The sequence below is a fragment of the Tetrao urogallus genome (genome assembly GCF_951394365.1).
Source record: "Tetrao urogallus genome assembly, chromosome: 1".
NCBI classification, from domain to species: domain Eukaryota; kingdom Metazoa; phylum Chordata; class Aves; order Galliformes; family Phasianidae; genus Tetrao; species Tetrao urogallus.
Genome location: NC_136813.1, coordinates 164,480,219 through 164,500,840, shown reverse-complemented (window position 1 = coordinate 164,500,840; position 20,622 = coordinate 164,480,219). Strand labels below are relative to the sequence as shown.

Here is a 20,622-nt window from a genome sequence, read left to right as displayed (position 1 = left end):
ATGAACAATCAGCATTCAGTGTTGTGCTGGCTGTCTTGTGGCAATAAAAGCATTTTCACACCACAGACTGCTTGCTTGAAAATTATACTTGAGGTTAAAATCAACACTTCTACTGGAATATTTTCCCTTTTTTTTTTTTTTTTTTTTTTTTTAATTTTTCTTTTTTTTGAGAATTACTTTAATGAAGAATAAAGAAACACTGCAATATATTCTGAGTAAGGTTCTCTTAAAAAGTAGCATTTCCCTAAATAGTAGTAGCCTAGTTCTGGAAGTCTTTGTAATAAAAATAGTGGAATGCTTGGGGGGAAACAAACAAACAACAAACAAAAAAGGAAAAAAACAACAAAGAAAGAAAGGTATTCTTGTGAGAAAGTGAGACTGAAGGAAATAATTAAGTGGGTAAAAAAAAAAAAAATCAAGCTTTGGTTGTGTTATGTTATGTCATTCTAAGTACTTATTCCATGTACAGCTCTTTTAGAATTGCTGTGCTAGGCACTAGTTAATTGCCATTATCCTTAAGGGGGGAGGTAAGTACTGTATTTTCGGTGATGTAAATAAGGAAAGTAAGATAAAAGCTACTAGGCAGAAGTTGCACTGATTTGGATTATAAAAGCAACTTTGTAATTAGTTCGCTTATTTTGCTTGCAGACTTAACGTGCTGCAGCTTAATATCAAGTCCTTAATAGGACAAAGAGAACAATGAGATATTGCAAAATCTTTTGCTACAGTATATAGATGCAGTGTGAACTTGAACTACAGGTATTTAACCATATTGCTTTCCTCTCCTATCAGGCCTGATGTGTTCTGCATTGATTTTATTTTTGCCAGAGCTTGGCTTATACCTACTTGATATTAACTACACAAAGTAAAAGTTTCCATTTGAAACTTTTCAGAGAACACAAACGTTTATTGGGTGTACATCAGCTGCAGAAACAGAATTGCTTCAGTGACGTTATAGTGCTTGTCTCTTTCAAGCACCAGATATATCAATAATTTACTGTTTTCTATCAGTGGAGCCTCTTAGGGGTGATGGCTGCTTTCCACTAACCAGTTAAGTTATAGCTCTTCACTGACTTGGAAATAACAACCAAAAAAGTTGTGACAAAACATGATAAACATCACTAGGGTCTGGGTCTTGCAATCTATTCAGGCTTGTGAAATCACAGTCATATGCTTTGTTTTATAGATCAAAGGAGATAATTTTTAGTTCTCTAAGTAATAATTTAACTATGAAATACTTGTATTGCTTCCACAGCAATATCTCTTTTCAGCTCAGTAACTACATGCAAATCTGAAAAGGTATTTTTTTAATCTCGTTTATGATTTCTTTTTTTTTGCATATTCATGCATGTGAATTAATACAGGTTGGTGTTATCAGATCTTAACCACCTGTTTAATTGACTACTGCATGACATCTTTTGTGTTTTTGTTTAATATCTGTCTGGACTACAAGCCTTGGAGGTTGTGTGCAATATAATTAAAGCAAAGAGCAGATGTGTGAGACAAGGAAGATTTCCCAGCAAAGATAACAGAAAACTGACAGGTTTTTGCTGTTCTTACGTTATGCCCAACAAAAAAAATGTGAAGACACCTTTGCTTAGAGTACAAAAAAAGTTTTCCACTAAGCAGTTAACTTCTTGCTTCTCTTCATGTTTTTCTCTAAAAACGTGACCCTGTTCTTTTAATTTTCTCTTATATTGTAGTGTAGCGTATCTGTGGAAAACCTATTACTTAATACATAAAATGCATTCAGAATTTTAATATGTATTTTATTGCCATGCAGTCTGAATAATTTAGTCAGAATAAATTGAACAGGTGGTTTTTTGTTTGTTTTTTTTTCCCTCTACTCCATTAAGTACCAGAGTAATTAGTTGATGATTATGGCTTGTGGAATATTGTAAGTCATATGAGACTTTATTTATCTTCGTTTCATGCAACAATAACAATTGGTGACAGAGATATTGGTCCTTTCTTTTTGGTTGTATTGGCCAGAGCTACTTTTGGGGACTAGGAGAAATTTGTGATACAAGATTTTCTGGCAGCTAGGAAAGCTAGGTTGTGGGTAAAAGTTGTGTGTGCCTTGGGGAATAAGAGCAGAGGAGAAAAAAATTGGCTGCTGATAGTTAGTAGTGGGGGAAGTGTATGAGTAATTGTGTAGTTTGGAAAGGTAGCTGGGCTAATTATTCTTGGAATTATATTGCCCATTTCTCTTAGGAACCCTCATAGTACCTTATCTGTACTTTGGACTTCTTTTAATCTCTGCAACCTCTGGACTTCGCTGATTTCTATTGTTTTGAATTACAGAATAATAAGGAGGGATTCCTGCTCAGATAAACATTGTATTCCACTTATTTTCTGGATTTAGTTAAATGTTGTGTCTTTATGACACACAGTCCTTTAAGGAACTACTGAGTATGTGCTTCCTCTGACCATTTATGTAATTTGGAAAAAATGATAAAGTGTGTATGGGAGGGTTGTTTTGTTGTTGATTTTCCTTCCCAGTGGAACAACTGGGAACTTGTGGCAGTGTTTTTCGGGCAGTTGTATCTTTCTTTGATATCCATCTGTGACAGGTCTTAATGCTAGAGTTGTATAAATTCTTGGATAGATGGATAGATTCTACAGAGGCAGTGGCACAAAATTCTCACATAGAGGTAACAAGATCTTTAAAATTAGTTATTTCTAAACTGCTTTTAATACATGGACATTTGCCATTATCTTGTCTGCTCTAATACATATATATACAAATAATGTTCAAAGAAATCATATTGTGAATACTATTTATAAGACCATTTCCCTGTGAATGATTCTGTTACTAGTGATCAACATTTCAGCCAAGTACGAAATTATTAATTTTAATTCAGCTAACTTAGAACAGTTGAAATGCATGAACTTTCTGTTCCTAATTAGCCTAGGTTTTGTTCCATGTACAGAGTTGAATAGTTCAGTTTTAATTTGTTACAACCTTTCATGGCTAAAAACTATATTGTGTTACTAAATCAATCCATACTTGTCTGATTTTTCTGTAGTGTCCTTTTGATCCATCTGTCTTTGAACTCAACTGGTGTCAAATAATTTTTTTGGTTATTTGTCCTCTGAATTTGAAAAAAATGACAGAACAACAATGTTGATTCTGAAAGTGTGGTGCATTTTAACATTTTCTTGAAATTCACTGGTTTTTATTTATCAGTTTTTCTTTTAACAAGTCAACAAACAACATCTTCAGCTTCCTTATTTGCCATTTCAAAATGCTTTGGGGAGCTGAATAAATAGTTATTTTAATTTAGAAGATGACTTTACACGTGGAAGTATATTTCATGTTGGAGCCTTCACTGTAATGTTTGTTTTTTGTTTTTTGTTTTTTTTCAGGCTATGGAGAAGAGCAACAGACTGTCAGAAAAGGAACTCGCAGAAGCTGCAAGCAAATGGGCAGCTGAGAGGTTAGGAAAGGATGAAAATAATTTATCGGAAAGAACAGAGTATGAGGTAAGACAGACGTATTAACTGATTTATTTTGAAGTGTTACAACAGTAACCTCCTGGTTTTTGGCACTCCTGAAAGATGCATCGTATAAATCACCTCTGGATTTGTCTGCCTGTGCTATTAAATGTTTGTTGAAAGTGAGAGAGAGGGACTAAAGCCATGTGTTTGTGGGTTTTTTTGTTGTTAAAAACAAACAAATAAACAAAACATATAAATAGTGGGTTTTGTTAGTATGCCTTGAATGTATGTTGAACTACAGTTGACAAAATAAGGCTCCATCTCTGCTCGAGTTTCTCCAAGGAACTTTCTTGCACTGGTGTAAGTTGCTTTGCTTACTGAGGTCCCTAAAATTAGCTAGAGACTCTACTGAATTAAAATGTAAGTGTTTATGTAAAACCTCAGATCAGAAGAGAAACTCTGTTTAACTGAATTTAGATCCATGCCATGGCACTCTGCCACGTCTTTTATTCCCTTTTAGGAGCACTCCTTCTTCATCTTAAATATCAGGCTTTTATCCTTGCTATTGTTGTTGATTGTCTGACTGATTTAATTGTTTTCCCAGATCTTTTGTTTCATTAATACTCAACATTAATTAATTGTCAATTTATAGCTATCTGCTCTTCTCCTCCTTGTCTTTTGCCTCTCGCTATATTGAAGTGTGATCATAGCTCTTTTCAGTGGTCATTTTTTACTGCTCTACTGGCACAGCAGGCAAGTGCTTGTTAATAACCTCTTGAGAAAGCTAAGTTGTTTATTTTGTTACTGCAGTTAATTTGGCAAGTGATCATGTGGCAAGATTGGCAAGGAGCTTACAAACCTCTTGCTCTTGAGTAAGTCAGATGTGGATTCTGTGTCACTGCAGATACGGGATCTACTTGATTGACTGTAGAAAGTTAGTAGGGATTGCTGATGTCAATTCTGAGACCACCTGAGCACTCAGCCCAGCGCCTATTGGGAAAGGAATGAGGCTTCTGAGAGAGCCCTTGTCACCTGAGACAACTTAATCACTTCTGAGGCTTTCCTGTCTTTCTGCCCTGAACAAATTGACATACATTGTTATGTCTTTTGTCTTTTAGTCACATACTATGTGATGGGCAGGATTTTCATAGTCAACTAACTAAGGCTAATGAGATTGATAGACAGTAATTTCTGACTAACAGAAGGCAACAAGGCTCTATTAAGCATGATGTGTTTTAACTAGCGTCTACCTCCTTTGATTTGACACAAATAAAAGTCGTGTAATGTCTTTCATAAAGTAGCCTGGTTTAATCCTGCAATCATTTCAGCATTCCTTCTCATCAACTTTATAGTTAATGGGCAGGCTTTTTGTAAATGGTAAGATGGAAAATAAATGTCTTGGGAAGCACTGAATTTCCTTTTTGTACTTCACCCTTGGGGAAACTAAGAGCTAGATTCAGGCTGGATCCACATTGATCTGAGCTCTCAAATCATGTCCATTGGTCTAATGGCTGACTGTGTCAACAACTTCTTGGTACTGGATGGGAGGATTGGATAAAAGAGCTGTTCATTTCCTTCCAGGAAAAAGAAACTAAAAACAGAAAAAAATCAATATTAAAATAATAATAATAAAAAAGCATATATGGTGGAGTGAAGAAAAAAGGATCCTAGCATGGATGCCATATGGAGATACATGCATGGACAGTTTTATTTGTAGAGAGATTCAGGAGAGCAACACTGAAGAGAAACGTCACTCCTTTTCTTGATGAGGGGAAGGCAATGTAGTGGAGGAAAGAACAGAATGGACCATGTGGTGAAATTGATTCTGCCTTAGAGGAGATTGCAGTGGGAGAAAGGTTCATACTGAAACAGCAGCTGTTGTGACAGAGTCTGAGATGATTTACTGACTGAAAAAGTGTTCTGTGGGCTCGCTAATGAAGGCGGTGAGATATTTCATTCTGAATCCTGGAAGAAAAGATAGTTCTGGCCTTGACTGATAGGCTGTCGTGTCTGAGTTGCTGCAGTTTGATATTTTTTTTCCAGTTTGTTTATCTTACGTAATGGTCGGAGTTTGTGTTATGCTGAAGTTCTTAACATCCTCTACTCTTTCTCAGGCATTTCTTGATCTACTGCAATAAAGAGATTCCACGTGTGGTGTTAATGGTTTATATTGATTCTGAGTTTTAAGCAGATATTTATAGGACTGCTTCAACTTTTTTTTTTATTCCTAATGCTTTTCTCTTACACATTAATTAAGCCTTAAGTTTCTCCAGTTCTTTATTTTTGAGCAGTTAAAAACATTTTTATGCATCTACTCCAAATTCTCAAGTCTTATTACAAAAAAAAAAAAACAAAAAAGCAACTCCCAAACTATAATATATTGTACAAATCTGTTGTGTAATAATGCAATTAAATATACTGTAGTAATTTTTTTCTTTCTCCATCTTCTATTTAGACTGCTTGATGTCCTTGAAGTAGGAGTCTATATTCTTTGGGGCGGGAATACTGTCTTAATTCCCATATTAGAAGGAAGCCTGTACAATTTTGGTACTTCTGTAAGATTTCTGATATTTTCAGGAATCCTCTAAGTGCATGTTTTCTCTCGCTGTACAGTAGGTGTCTCTTTTCCTTTAATATTTAACCCATAGCACTGAATGCTGCAAGAGTTCTTTCTGATTTTGTCATTGACTGTTTACCTTTGATTTTTTTATCTTTATCCTTCCCCAGAAATCTAATCCCACTTTCATTGTGGATTTCTCGCTGGTTGATGTTAAAAATAACAACTGTAGAAGTTTCTTCTCAGAGGAAGGGCTGATAAGGGTTATCTGTCATTGTTGTCCTTACAGTTAAGACTGAGTCACCTTTTTTTTTTTTTTTTACATGTTTTTTTTTTTCATGTTTTCTACATATATAAAATCAGTATTTCTGTAACTGTTACATTGTAGCAATAATGCTTCACTAATGGTCTTGATAAGCAAAGTCATATTTAATCGAATATATTTGGGTTTTATTTTTGCTGTCACATTTTGACATTTTTATTTTTATTTTAAAACTTGAAAATTCCTTTTCTTTTAAGGCTGGTTCTTCAGCTCCATTATATGTCGAACAAACAGAGGAAACAGAAACAAATGTGACTGACAGTACAGAATTATATGAAGATAACCAGCATCTTTGCCGCTCAAAAGCAATTGCAACTAAAACCAAGGAGATAGAGCAGGTGAGTCCTGTTGGCTTTTTGGCACTGATACAATGCTTGTGTAATGGCTTGATCTGCTATAAATATCTTTATTTTCTCTTCTCCTCCTTAGAGCATAATATTAATGTAATCTAATTTGTTGAGGCAATACAGCGATGGCATCTCTGTCTACAGAGATGCATTCAGATATATTACTGAAGAAGTATGGCATTTATCTGCACATGGGAATTAGCTGTAGTCTTCTTCATCTTAAATGTAACAACTGTCATTATGCATGGCAAGCTGAACACAAGCCATCAGTGTGCCCTCACAGCCCAGAAAGCCAGCCATATCCTGGGCTGCATCGAAAGAAGCATTGTCAGCAGGGGGTGGGAGGTGATTCTGTTCCTCTGCACTGGTGAGACCTCACCTGGAGTACTGTGTCCAGATATGGAGTCCTCATGCAAGAGAGGTATGGACCCATTTGAGCATGTCCAGAGGAGGGCCACAAAATGATCCAAGTAGTGGAGCACCTCTTCTGTGAGGACAGGCTGAGAGAGCTGGGGCTGTTCAGCTTGGAGAAGAGAAGGCTCTGGGGAGACCTGATGGAGACCTTTCAGTGTCTAAAGAGGCAGACTGTTTAGCTAGGGTCTGTGGTGACAAAGGGAAATGTTTTTATCCAAAAATAGGGGAAATTGAGATTGGTTATAGGAAAAAAGTTTCTTATGATATGGACGAGCTGGAACAGATTGCCCAGGGGTCTGGTGGGTACCCTGTCCCTGGAGACATTCAAGATCAGGCTGGACCAGACCCTGAGCACCCTGATCTAGCTGTAGGTGTCCCTGTTCACTGCAGGGGAGTTGGAGTAGATGACCTTTAATGGTCCCTTCCAAATCAAGTACTTTTACAACAAAATGATTGCTGCTTGGAATAACTGTTCCAAAATCTAATATAAACAGGTAATTCTAAATGCAGTTAAAAATATATCTTTACATGAGAACAAGTAAGTTCTTTACCATGAGAGTGGTGAGGTGCTGGAACAGGCTGCCCAGAGAGGTTTTGGAGGCCTCATCCATTCCTGGAGGTGTTCAGGGCCAGATTGGATGGGGCCCTGGGCAGCCTGGTCTAGTGTTAAACGTGGAGGTTGGTGGCCCTGCATGTGGCAGGGGGGTTGGAGATTCATGATCCTTGAGGTCCCTTTAACCTGGCCATTCTGTGCTTCTGTGAAATCATCAAAAATGATTTCTGTAAATTTTCTTAATTAGAATATGTACAGTTTGGGGACCGAACACTGGAAGCAGGCTGTTGTTGTTTTAATCAGCTTTGAATACCAGTTCCTGCGTAATTGTTTTCAAGGATTAAGAGTCTTTACATTTTTCTTAGACTGCAGTGTTGATATCAAGATGAGAGAAGGGAATTCTTTTCAGAAATTCTTTCTCTTTTATGTAGAGTGCTTGGGGATAGATTGAATACAAAACAAGATTTGTGTTGCTTCTCTTGTAATGTCCAGTCTGTGGGCAAGCTCAGTAGCAATTTATTTATTTACTAGTCTTTGCTATCATATCACTTTACGGTGGGGAAAATATCTCTGGTAATCTGCTCAGTTTCATTTGTCGTAAACATCTGAAGTATTTTTTTCCGTAGTTACGTTGCTGTTAATGTAGAGTTTGGAGATTTTCTAACTTTTCAGTACTACTCTGCCCAAATCTGGAAGAAGCATTTAAAATTTTTAATTCAGGCAGGAGAGATGACTTTCTTCAAACTTGCATTTACAATCTTTTCATGCATTCCTGTGATACCTAGGAAATACAAATCACCTCATTCATGATTATTTCATAATACTCTTCAAGAAGTCTTGTAGTCTGGGGGTAATCTTATAAAGCTTTTTCTAGGTTTCTTCTGTCTGAGTTGTAGTAGCTTTTGCTCTTTTGCATGAGAGTCCACTTTCTATCCTGTAAAATTGTTCCTTTTTCTTGATAAATGAAAAGCAAATTTCTACTCTGTGTATTTTTTCTTTCATTTACTTCTTTTTCTTCTCTTTTTTTTATATTATTTTGTATGAACATGGCTTCATGTTTTGTGAGTCTGGCTAGGATGGAGCATGCTATAACTACTAGGATCATCATGCAATTTGTCTTTGTGTCAATGACCAGTTCATGTGTTCACACCTTGTACATAAACTTATGACTATGGGAAAATGAAAAATGTGGGAAAAAAAGTAGAGTAGGAGCAGATTTTTCAGAAAACAACAATTGGGAAAGTTTAGCTTCTGGTACTGAAACCACGATTGGTTTATTTCCCATGAAGATGTATGTGCCCCTAGGTTCTATAGATAGGCTTATAGTCAAGGCTGATGAAAATTTGGGCGTAAAAACAAATCTTGTTTTCAAGGTGATCTAACGTTATTATGTTTGATAGTGTTGATGCTTATCTCTAGAGGAATCTAGATTACGTTTTATAAAACAATGCTTTTAGTAGCTTCATTCAGAAAAGCCTGAGGAATAACTTAGATATTTTGATTTCACAGAACCGGTTTCTCCCGTTGTCAATTTGAATATTGAAGGTGTCAGCTTCCACAGAATTAAAATCAGATTTTATGATGCTGGAAGCATCTTTGGTGCATTTTATTAAACTGAACAAAATTCTTGTTTGTTATAAAATGGAGTACTGTGAATTAGGTTGGAGGTAGAAAAAAAGAATACAGGAAGCTTGTTACGATGTTTTCATGGTTTGATGTGCTGTGAGTCTTCCACCCTTACTTGGTACAGTGCTGCACTGGCTTTGCATCATCAGAATCTCAAAGTAAACTTAGGTGCGTTCTGAGTGACTTGAGCTCTCCAATACTAACAAGGAAGGTGAGAGGGAGCAAAGAGTTGAATGGAAACTGAATTTTCAGTCCTGTGGTGAACTGCTTACTAAAAGTTATTTGGATGAACTTCTCAATACGGTTTATGCTGTGCTTGTGGTACTGGTTAATCAATTGAGAAGAAAAGGTGTGGTTGAAGATGCATGGGCACCTGAGAACATGGCTGAACTGGGACCACAGATCCTGGAAGTCTCTTATCTCTTCTTTGAAATGACCAGTTTAGTGACCGAATCACAGGGGACCTCACCTGGACTGATATCCTCTTGGAAGGGCCTTGGAATGGGCCATTGAGAGCTCAGTAAAGTCCTGAATATTTCCAGTGAGGGAGACTGCTGTTTCTTCAGACAGCCTTTTCTATTGTTTCAGTGTTCTCTCTCTCTCAGCTCAGCTGCCATTGCAGTCCTGTATACTGTTCTGCACAAAGTGCTTCTTTTCCCCACCAAAGGCTTCTGCTCCCAGCTCATCTTGGCAGTTCCCCATCCTTGAGCTGCAGAGTCCCATCTCCTTGCTCTGGTTCCCTGTTTTTGGGTGGTCTCACTTGCTTATCAGGACCTGCTCCCCTTGGAGTGGGCTCAACTGCCCTCAGGAGAGGGTTGAGGTCCCCCAGCTAGCTGCCCTGGGACCTGCTGCCTCTGCCACTTGGCAGCTGGCAACAGGACCTTTCCTGGTACTTCTGCACAGCTAGCACTGGGAAAACTGATCTCTTCCATTCTGGTCTGTATTCTGTTCCATCTTTGTGCTTCTTTGTACAACATGAGAATTCTGCAGTGTTGGTGTGTCTCATGTTTTAATATGTCCAGTGAATGTTTAATATGTCCAGAGTCTTGATAAATGATGTGGTTTTTGATATTCTATTTGTAAGCAATCAGAAACTTTGGAGGGCTTTTGAAAACAAAAGTAGTGAGCTAATTAGCTCTGTTTGCTTGAGAGGTAAGCACTTCCTTATGCTTTTGAACATGTCATTCTTTCCTCCACAGCGATAATTTTGAAATTTGGTGTATGTTGTCAGCATGGTTGGGACTGGTCTGGTTACTCAAAAATAGCATAGCAGAGAATTTGACATTGGCAAGTCAAGATCAATGAGTGTTCACAAGTTGCTGATGTAACAATTTCACACACTTACACTTTTGCATCTGATATGCAATATACATTAATGTATTTTTTAATTTGTTTAGTTTCTGTTTTTATATAGTTAAGTATCAGCTTATGCTTTTAATATGCAATGTGCTGAAGTGTGTTTTTTCGGAAGTGATGACAAATATGTCCCTGGTGTTAAATTCACAATTGGAGCAATTTGCTGGCAGTGTTACACAAAAGGCTATCTCTTTGTTGTTCCTTATGAGCATGAGGAGCAGGGATTCTTGAAATGTCTTATCTTGTCTAGACATCAAGTCTGCAGCAACAAATTAACTCGCCCATTACTATATGTCCAGTTTCTTAAATGTTGCATATGCAAGTTAAAGTGACATGGATTACCTTTGAAAAATCTTTCTTTTTTTTTTTTTTTTTTTTTTTTTTTTTTTTTTTTGTGAAGACAAATTTTTATCAAATGAGCCAAGTACCTTCCCTGTTTTTGGCAAACAGTCAAACCTCTCTGTTTCTGAATGAGATTTGACATTCAGATTTCAATACTTTTATTACCACAGAACTCTGGCATCTATGAAGGAAGCAGGGGACTTAATGCTTTCGTGACTCACAATGGAATTGCTGCTTAATACTAGGCCTGGCTGACTTGGTGCTTTCAAACAGTATTTTAAAATGCTCAGTAGAATGATATTCTTTTATGTTCAAATGTAGATTAATTGCTTGCTTACTTGTCTTCTAAGTTAACATTACTAATTAGCAGCCCTCAGTAATATTAGCATGCTGTTACCCTTATTGGACAGCCTCCTGCTGGAAGATGTTGAAAAGCACAGATTTCCTAAAGCGTGCATTTGCAACCTCATAGATAGGGTGCATGTAAAGTAGGAAGAAACAGTGTATGGTTGGATCCAAAGGCTATCCACATTGTGTCTTCAGATCTGCTGTCTAGTTCCTTTTCATTTTTGGGCAAATTACTTAAATCTCTGGCCCAAAAATTGCAAGTCAGTAAGTAAAAGAGGTTCTAATAGCTGTAGTGCATGTTGTTTCAGAAAAATATATAGACATTTCTGTCATGATAAAATGTTTGCTGTTTCTGCAATGTGTGAAAGTATTCTTCATGCCTTCCTTTCCACCCTCCAGCCCATCCTGTTCCCATTGCCAGTCTGAGAACAAAGACAATGGATTAGGGTTGCAGTATCTGACTGGACATCAACAGTGTGCTCTCTTCCTCTGTTCTCTAGTAAATGCTCCAGTTCTGTAAATGTGCACAGGGAATCGCTGTTTTCAGGTTAGTCCTTCTAGGAGCAGGATGCTTAAAGTTAGCCTGTGTTTGTATGGCACCTGAACAAGAGCTTGTTACTTTTCTTACTTCGGAAGAAATGGAGTTGTAAAAACAAAGCAAAAAAAAAAATGACTGAAGATGTAGGGCATTACATGCAAAATATGTTTTACTTTTCCAGGAATGCTAAGTACTCTCTTGTTCAGGACTTAACATTTTACTTTAAATGATATACTTTTTGATAAGAAAAAAAATAATCTTAATCTTGTGCTGTCGGTGAGGCAGTGCTGAACTCATGAGATCACATCGAGCAGGAGAATGAATAAGGCAGAACTAGGTTTTGAAGCTCTGTAAACCATCAGAAACTGGAGGAGGCTGACTCCTCAATGGTAACAGATGTGTGAGAGGCAGAGAGTTGAAGGAATGTGTGGGTGACATTACCAAGGTGTGAAGGTGAAACAGTGTAAATTTGAAGTAGCTTCCAAATCCTGGCTAGGAATAAGCTAATGAGAAACCATGGTAAGTGTGTATACCATATTGATCAGTTCTAGGTATATTAGGTTCAATATTGTATTTTAGCAGTTGCAATGAAATAAATGAATAAACTGGGGGCATGGGGCTCCGAGAAGGAATGAAGGAACAGGAACTCGAAGCTGACCTGAGTTGTACTTTTCCTTTTGTCTTCAGCTGAGACAAGAAAGTGGGCTGCAGTTTCTAGAGATTAGCATGTTGATCTGCTTCTGCTGCTGCTAGTTTCAGGCAAAATGATCTAGTTTAGAAAAAATCCCCTAATTAAAATGTGAGTTAAGAGGTGGGTAAGTTAAGTGAAGCTAAGAGGAACTGGAGCAGCTGGAGAACACATTAAAGGATTAGCTCAGATTATAGATGAGGTCAGACATGCTTTGCTTCTGATGGGAGTAGACCAGACAAGAGTAATAATCTAGATGAGAGTAAATAATGAGGAAGCTGTTGAGATTTTGGTTCCCTCCTAGTTTTTCTATTGAACACTTCATCAATTTAATTTCTTTGGTACCATACCATGTGTCATGCCTCGTCTAAGCTTACATTAGTTTATTTAAATGTAAGATGTAGTTAAGTGTGCTAATTTATTTTTCCTAATCAGAGAAACTTTTGTCTGTGTTTTGGGTAGCTTGGGATCCCAGAAAAGTTGAAGAGGTTTATTTTTTTTTTTTATGGTAGCATTTGCCAATGGTCTTGTTTCATCCTTCAGTGACTTACCAATTTCCTCATGTGAGTACTCTTCTCCTTAAATAGAGGACAAGTAATTTTTTTTTTTTCACATTCTCACTCACTTTTTCTTCCGTATTAATTTTCACTTGCTAATTTTCTCATAACTTTTTTAATGTTTATCCTTGAATTTTACATTTGTGAAATCAAATCAATTAATTTTTTTCTATTTTCATCCTTACAGTTCACACATATCATTGTTTGTTTTTCTTGTAACGGGATATTTCAGTTTTTAAATTTGAGCTGTTTGTTAGAAATCTGTATTTTCATGTTTATGAGGACTGCAAGAAAAAAGGTTTTAGTCAGCATTTTGGTATTATCATTGATTTAAGGCATTGTAATATTGCAAAAAAGTAGCATTGGTTTAAAGCAGAGTACCTGGGATATCAGAAGGGTTTGGAAACTTTCCTTGTGCTACAGATACTTTAGAAGTTGCTCCTCACTTTACAGTGATTTAGCCATGTTCTCTTCCATTTCCATGGGCATTAATGTGTTATTGGGGTATGGACTGCAGTGTTCTTAACTACAGACTGCTGCATTTGCAAAATCAGAGCGACTCGCTCGTTTCACTTCAGCACCTGCAGGTAAACTTTAATAAGGAAATGTATTACCGCATTTCAGCTCTTTGCCAACAGCTTTTTCTTCATTGCAAAGCTGATAAAAAGTGAATGTTACTTAAAGTATAGCACTCATAGGGCAATACTTTTCAGAGAACTTAGCACCAGAAATGTTGCACACAGGTAGCAGTGGGGTATTGTTGTTCTTAACGACTCAAATACAATAGATGGAATTCACCTTTTGCTTTTTGTCATCTGTCCATGGAAGAATTTGAGTTTGGCAGTTTGTCTTATCTTTTTAATGTAACAATTTTTGTTCTTTGCTAAGCACATTATTTTGAAGCTGCTAATGCTGGGAACTCTACTTGTTGGCAAGTCCAGTCATTGATGTAATTTTTGACACAGTGATGCTTCATTTATGTGATCAAACAATAGCGCACATTCCAACATCTCAAAAGGAATGTTTGCTTACAATCTCAAGAGCATTATTGCTTGTAGGTGATGCTGGTAGATCTCTGGTACACTTAAATGAGTGAGTGGTAGTAGTACTTAGATGAAATTGCTGAATGTAGTAAAAAAAATAAAAATAAAAATAGCAAAAATATATGACTTGTACCTGATTCACTCAGTGCCCAGCTGTTGAAATTTGTAAGACAAGAGGCAACTTTTGTTCAGATATAATGAAAATCTAAAAACTTGTCCATTAAATAGCATTTTTTCAGTCAGCTGCTACCAGTGATTGTTAACTGTAACACTGAATAAACTGGAAAGAAGAAGGCTTAGCATAAAAAAGGAAGTTTAAACAGAATTGGAAAATTTGAAAGAGAGGAAGCCATCTAAAAATATATAACCCTTTATATATATAATATAATACAATATATTATTATGTATTATAAAATATATTATTATATATTATTATATGTAATATATAGTAATAAATATAAAATATTATATATATAATAATATATATAATATATTATAAATATAGATGTCTATATATTATTATATATAATAACCCTTATATATATATAAATGTAATATATATATATATCTATTATGTTTTTATATATATATATATATAAAATTAAGAGCTAATTAGGAGAAATTCCCTAATGAGGAAAATGTCAGATGTCAGGGTGCTTGGAAAGATGAGCAGAACTGACACTGAAGAACCTCCTGGGAAAGCCAAAGGATTAAAAACAGAAATGGTGAATAGGCAAAGCCTTAACAAATGCAGTAGTTCCTTTGGGGTTGAAGGATGTCATTTTTGTGTGTATGAGTTGCTTTTTTCTCTCTTTTTTTTCCCCCTCCTTTCCTATTTTTAAGGGAACTTGAATTTCATGTAGAAGAAAAAGAGAAAGCTCCATGTCTTCCATATTTGTCTCCTGCATATTCTTGCTTTAACAAAAGAACATTAAAGGATTTGAGAGATGGTTTTTTATATATATAATAATGGTATTATTATTCCTGATGAAGTCTGTATTGTGTTCTGAAAGACTTGGAGATAAAATGGGATGTATGTCGGGCATGTAGTGTCATGAATGAAAGGAGATAGTTTCATAAAGTCAAATGTGTAACTCACTGAAAAATACAAAAAAGCCTGCCTGGATGCCTACCTGTGCGACCTGCTGTAGGGAACCTGCTTTGGCAGGGGGTTTGGACTTGATGATCTCTGGAGGTCCCTTCCAACCCCTACAATTCTGTGATTCTGTGATTGGTAAGTAGTGAATGAAATGCAGTCAAAAGGAAGTTGGTGGCAGAAAGTATTTGATGTTTGGCATAGAAACTGGTTGCCATCTCTCCTGTACAGGTGAGAGCTTTCAGGCTTCAGGAGCTTGAAACAGAAAAGTGTGACGCAGACAACCATGCATATGGAAAATCTGCTCAAGTGTGAATGAATCTACAGCTTTGGTTTTTGTGTCTCTTTTGCAGACTGCTGAGCTGATCTTAATTTAGCAGAAAGTTATTTTGTGGATGCCAGCTTTGCTGGTGCGTGTAATTTAATCCTCTAAATCTAATCCATTTGTAATCTGATTTGTATACAACACTGACATTCCCCTATAAACATAGGATCATCTATGTCAAAAACCACCTTCGTGATAGATTTTGTCTCTTGGTTTCTATAGACTTTGTATTTCTTTCGTTATTCTGAATTACAGTCCATATCATGTCTTCTTTCTTCTGGCACTTACTCCACTGAGCAGATTAAAGTTGTTGCATTTTAAAGGGTACGCTGCACATTTTTAGTAGGTTGTTCTTCCTTCTGAGCATTGGTAATTTGAAAGCTATTAATTGCATGGCATTTTGGAAGCAGACAAAATAAGCTACAATTTACAGATAACTAGTCTTGTTTTTTTTTTTTTGTTCAAATTATTTTGAGTGCACATCGTATTTATTTATGTGTGTGCGTGTATATAATGCTTGGCATAGAAAGTATTTATGTGCTCTGATCTTTAAAATGTAAGGCAACCTTATATTTCTATTTTTAATCTGTTTATTTATTTCATAAGGTTATTAAGTTATTTCCAAAGGGTTTTGGAAACAAGAGCTTTCCTAAATGATGCAGAAAAAATCTTTTGTTGCACAAGTAGTTTATGCATGTGGTTCTTCTGCAAGTCAAGATTATATAAACTAGATTTTTATCTTGGGATGTAAATGACTAATGCATGTCATCATTTATCACCAACCCATGAGTACCATTTCTCTGTTTCGTTTGACTCTTATTTGCTCTACTGCTGTGACTGTCCTCAGTAATTGTCTGGTCACAGACACATTTGGACACATCATGTTTAATGGCAAACTGCAAAGATGTGGCAGATAAATGGGGCAGGATTCCCCATGGGGCAAAGGCTCTGCAGTTGCAGTATGCCCATTTTACCTTGGCACTTTGACTTTTAAAGGCTCACAGAGTCAACCTGACTCATAAAAATTACAGAAACTGAACACTGACAAAATCAAGTGGGTCAGGTTGTTCATGATTCTTTAGCTTCTCATACTTCTTGAGAAGGACTATTTATACATTAATTTTCTGAACTGCTGAACTTTGTGCATTTCTCTGAATGACACTAATAACCCTTAATAGATGGGCTAATTGACCTGCTAGCAGTCTTTCCCCCTTTCCTGTCCCCTAAATAGCTTAAGTACTTGTTTCATTACAACATTTTCATTGCTGTGTGTACTTACTTGACCGTAATTACACCTCAGAAGCAGTTCACCACCTTGGTGTAGAAAATAATTCATATATTAACTTTTTGAGTCACATGCTCCTTGAATAGAAAATTTCCATGTAAGCATGTTAAACACTGAATTGGAATAGATAGGCTGTGCTGACACAAATTTTTCAGTGATCATCTACAACTAGAAATTTACCCGTTTTATTACTTTTAAAATTATTATTGTTTAGCTTCATGGGAAAACTAGCTTATGCAATCACATAGTATCTGTGCTTTGTATCTTTTGCATCTATTCTCAGATTTCAATTAAATTTCAATTTAGGCATAAGCCAAGATTAATTGTTACAAGTGTTATGCAAGTAGACAGTAGAAAAGACTGTCTAAGTTCCATTGGAGAAAGACCAATCAGTATGATCACATTTCATGAGGCATAAAAACATCCTCTTAAGCATGTGCTGCAGTTGCTGTATTTTTTTGTTTGTTAGCTTCTTTCTTAAAAAAATAAAAATTACTGTTGCAAACCACAGCTGCATGTTACAAAGTATTTGCTAGCAACTGTATTGCAGTTTTGGCAGTTCAAGAAATCGGATCAAGAAAACAAGAGTGTTTTTTTTTTTTTAAACTAGTTGTCTTATTCATTGTGATTCCTGCAATGTGCCTGCTGTTACAGGTGAGTTCCCATGCTGCCTAGCTGTTGTTTGACTGCCTGCTACCATCTCTGAACATCTAGTGATTTGAAAGCACTGCCTGAGATACTCAAATTTACTAAGAGGTTGAGCACAAGTCTCCAGGAAGCCACTCTTACGTGGCTTTGTCAATTCCATAGTAACTGTTTTTTTTTCTATTTTTTGTGTGGTGTTTTTTTTGTTTTTTTTTTTTGTTTGTTTGTTTGTTTGTGTTTTTTGTCACAGGGAAGATAAAACTTCTGAAAAATAAAAGATAATTTATTTCTGTCTAAAGCTACCAGAAATATCTTCTTTCTCTAGGACACATCACCATTTTTAAATTTTTTATTTTTTATCTTGAATAACCTTGTTTCTGTGTATCTCTATGAATGTGAGCAAGATTCATAGAAATGAGTCCCAGTTGACTTATTTGGGAGGGCTAGTGCATTACTAAACACTCTCATAGCAGCATCTTCCAGGTGGTTTGCTGGAGCTTGGATCTTGCTGGGAGTAGATCTCAGAGGAAAGAGCAGACACAATAATCAGTGATTTTGGTAAGAAGATAAATCAGTTTTGGGTACAGAATGCTCCTTTGAGTGCAGACTCTTAACATCTTGCAGTTCATTAAAGTATTTGCACCTTTAGGAAAAAGAAGATCAAAATATTTCTGAATGTTTTACTTATTGCCTGTCAGCTAGTGTGACGATGAACTGGAAGTATGCAATCACAGCGAAATGTCCTTCCGCATAGAGGCACAACACTCTGTGAGGTAAAGCTGAACACATCTTCATTGAAGCTGAATGCATCCTATTCTGTTATCTACCACTGAATATGATGGTTGAAACAAAGACTTTGTTAGAGTTTAAAATACTGGCTCTTTGTTTTTGGGAGGACTTGAGAGCTGGATGCAATCTCCTTGGAACCTGAGACTAGATTACTTTGACTGATGGGACCTGCTGACCCACTGCTTTCCCAGCAAAGGGATGGAGGCCAGCTTTTGGCAGTGAGTGGTGCACCACCCCAAACAAAATGTAGCTTTTTCATAGAGTTGAAAAGAGAGAAACCAGTGTAGGATGATGTGTGAATGTAAACATAGGAATTTTCATGTCAAAATTATGTATTTATTGAGAGAGGTGGACTGTGCCAAAGGGGTAATGGAAGGAGAACTGGATGCAAGAGAGAATACAGAAGAGTGTGAGGAAAAGGATGCTGAGGAGGAGATGAAATGGAACTATGTGTAACTGAGCAGTGATGTGACCTCTGAATTGGCGGGTGGAGGCAAACTGGAAGAGATGAAAGGATTTGTGGTGACAAGAGAGGGCTGGCAATTGAGTGTGGAAAGCAATGAACAAGGGTGGGACTGGACTTGCATTTGAAAAAAAGGTTTGTGCCAAGATCAGGAACCCCAGCCAAGAGGGTGGGGAAAAGAAAATTATGAGGAACAAGAGGAACTTGGGTGGAGATGGTAATTAATTCTGCAGGAGAAGCTTTGAAGCCCATGGGCAAATGCAGTGGAGTTTCTCCTTGGCTGGAGGGTGGAGATACTACATCACACAAGAAAACTCGTTGCTATTTCTAGTGCCAGAAACAAATGGGAAACAGTCAGGTGCTACCTGCTAGGTGTCTTCCCCTCTATACACCCTTGGGGCATCTGCTGGAAGGAATAATGGAGTCATGAGGCAAAAAATGCACTGTTCCAGCACTGAACACCTGAAATTGCATGCTGAAGAATTAGAAAAACATGTTATGCTATAGTTTGTTCTACTCTATAGTTTGGCTTACTATATGTCTTTTCAATTAACAATCAACATGATATGAATGTTTTAATGTAAAATTGTTTTGAATGAAGTTACTGGTCTCTTTGTCCAACTGGATGTCTAGTTATAGCTTAAAACTCTCCCGATCCATTTTAAAATAATTTTCTTAGCTTTTCCTCAAGTTTATAATTAGGCATAACTACAATTCTCTGTACAATTTCCTTTCTTCTTAGTTCACTGCTGGAAGATGTTTTCTTGCAAGAATGTTTTCTCTCAAATCAGAAGCAAAGATAAACTCAAAGATTCTGTTTCCTGTTTCAGTGAAGTCAGTTAATGTGTTTTCCTTTGAGTTTCTAGTAACAGGATACCTAAATGTTTAACTCCAAGCTGTGGGAGGCTCTCTGACTCACCCTTGATTTGGTTTAGGCTGTTGGTGTTTTGAACCCATTTATGAGTTATATATGCTTCTAATAACACAGTGAAATGTTTCAGAATACGTAAAACGAAACTATTGGTCTTACTATCCTTGCAGTCTGCTCTTGGATTGAGAATTGCATCTGCATTCCAAATGTGACACTTACGATCTGTACGCTAGTGAATGTATAGTAAAATGGTTGTAGTATTGAGTCATTAACATACTTAATCCAGATGTGATTAATCTAAAATTGCAAATTTATATGTGATTAGGTAAAAAAGACTTTTAAAATTACTTATTAAAAAAAAAAAAGAAGCATATTATGTGTTCTTGGTGTGAATTTTCCACATAATTTGTCAGCCAGTACTCAGGGAATAGGGTAGTGGTCAACAAAATCTTCAATTTGAAGCAATTATATTGTCTTTTATGACCTAGATTGGTCACCAAAGGGACTCTGTTTGAGGAGTGTTTCTTTCTATTTTAGTCAGGGTGGGATTTTTGCTACCAAGAAAAGCATGTTTCATCATAGTGAGTGGGCTCTCAAGCATTTTAGTCCATCTGGGTGTTAGCCATGTCCTGGTAAGCAGCTCAGAGGAAGGGTTCTGAATAGAAGTGTTTCATCTACTGTGAATATTATTCTTTCTTTGTATATTTATATTGATTTAAGTACACTTTCATTGATGGGGAAACATAATTTTTGCACGTGGGTACTTTTGACAGTACCAGTGAAAATGGAAGGTAACTTCTGTGCTATATATTGAGGACTTCCAAAGATACATACTTCCAATATATTGAGGACTGCGTAGTTTGCAGCATTATCCTCTTTCCATACTCTGTCTGTAGACCATTTAATTCACTTTTGTGAATCATGGCATTCATCGTAAAATGTTTGTTTCTGCTTTAGGGAAATGCAGGGTTTGATCGCTTATAACTCCTTTGTTAAAGCGATATTGGATATTTTTG

The 20,622-nt window shown here is 36.5% G+C and overlaps 1 protein-coding gene across 2 annotated transcripts in view; it reads left to right on the top strand.

The window, feature by feature from the left end:
• Positions 1–20,622, top strand: part of PPHLN1 (periphilin 1) — a gene marked incomplete at its 3' end in the record, with an annotated part of 62,959 nt that overhangs the window by 28,690 nt on the left and 13,647 nt on the right. For both annotated transcript variants that reach the window (XM_079536450.1, XM_079536449.1), the window contains exons 6-7: positions 3,370–3,486; positions 6,518–6,658. In XM_079536450.1, the coding sequence (XP_079392576.1) occupies positions 3,370–3,486; positions 6,518–6,658 (258 nt within the window). The remainder of the gene's footprint in view (positions 1–3,369; positions 3,487–6,517; positions 6,659–20,622) is intronic.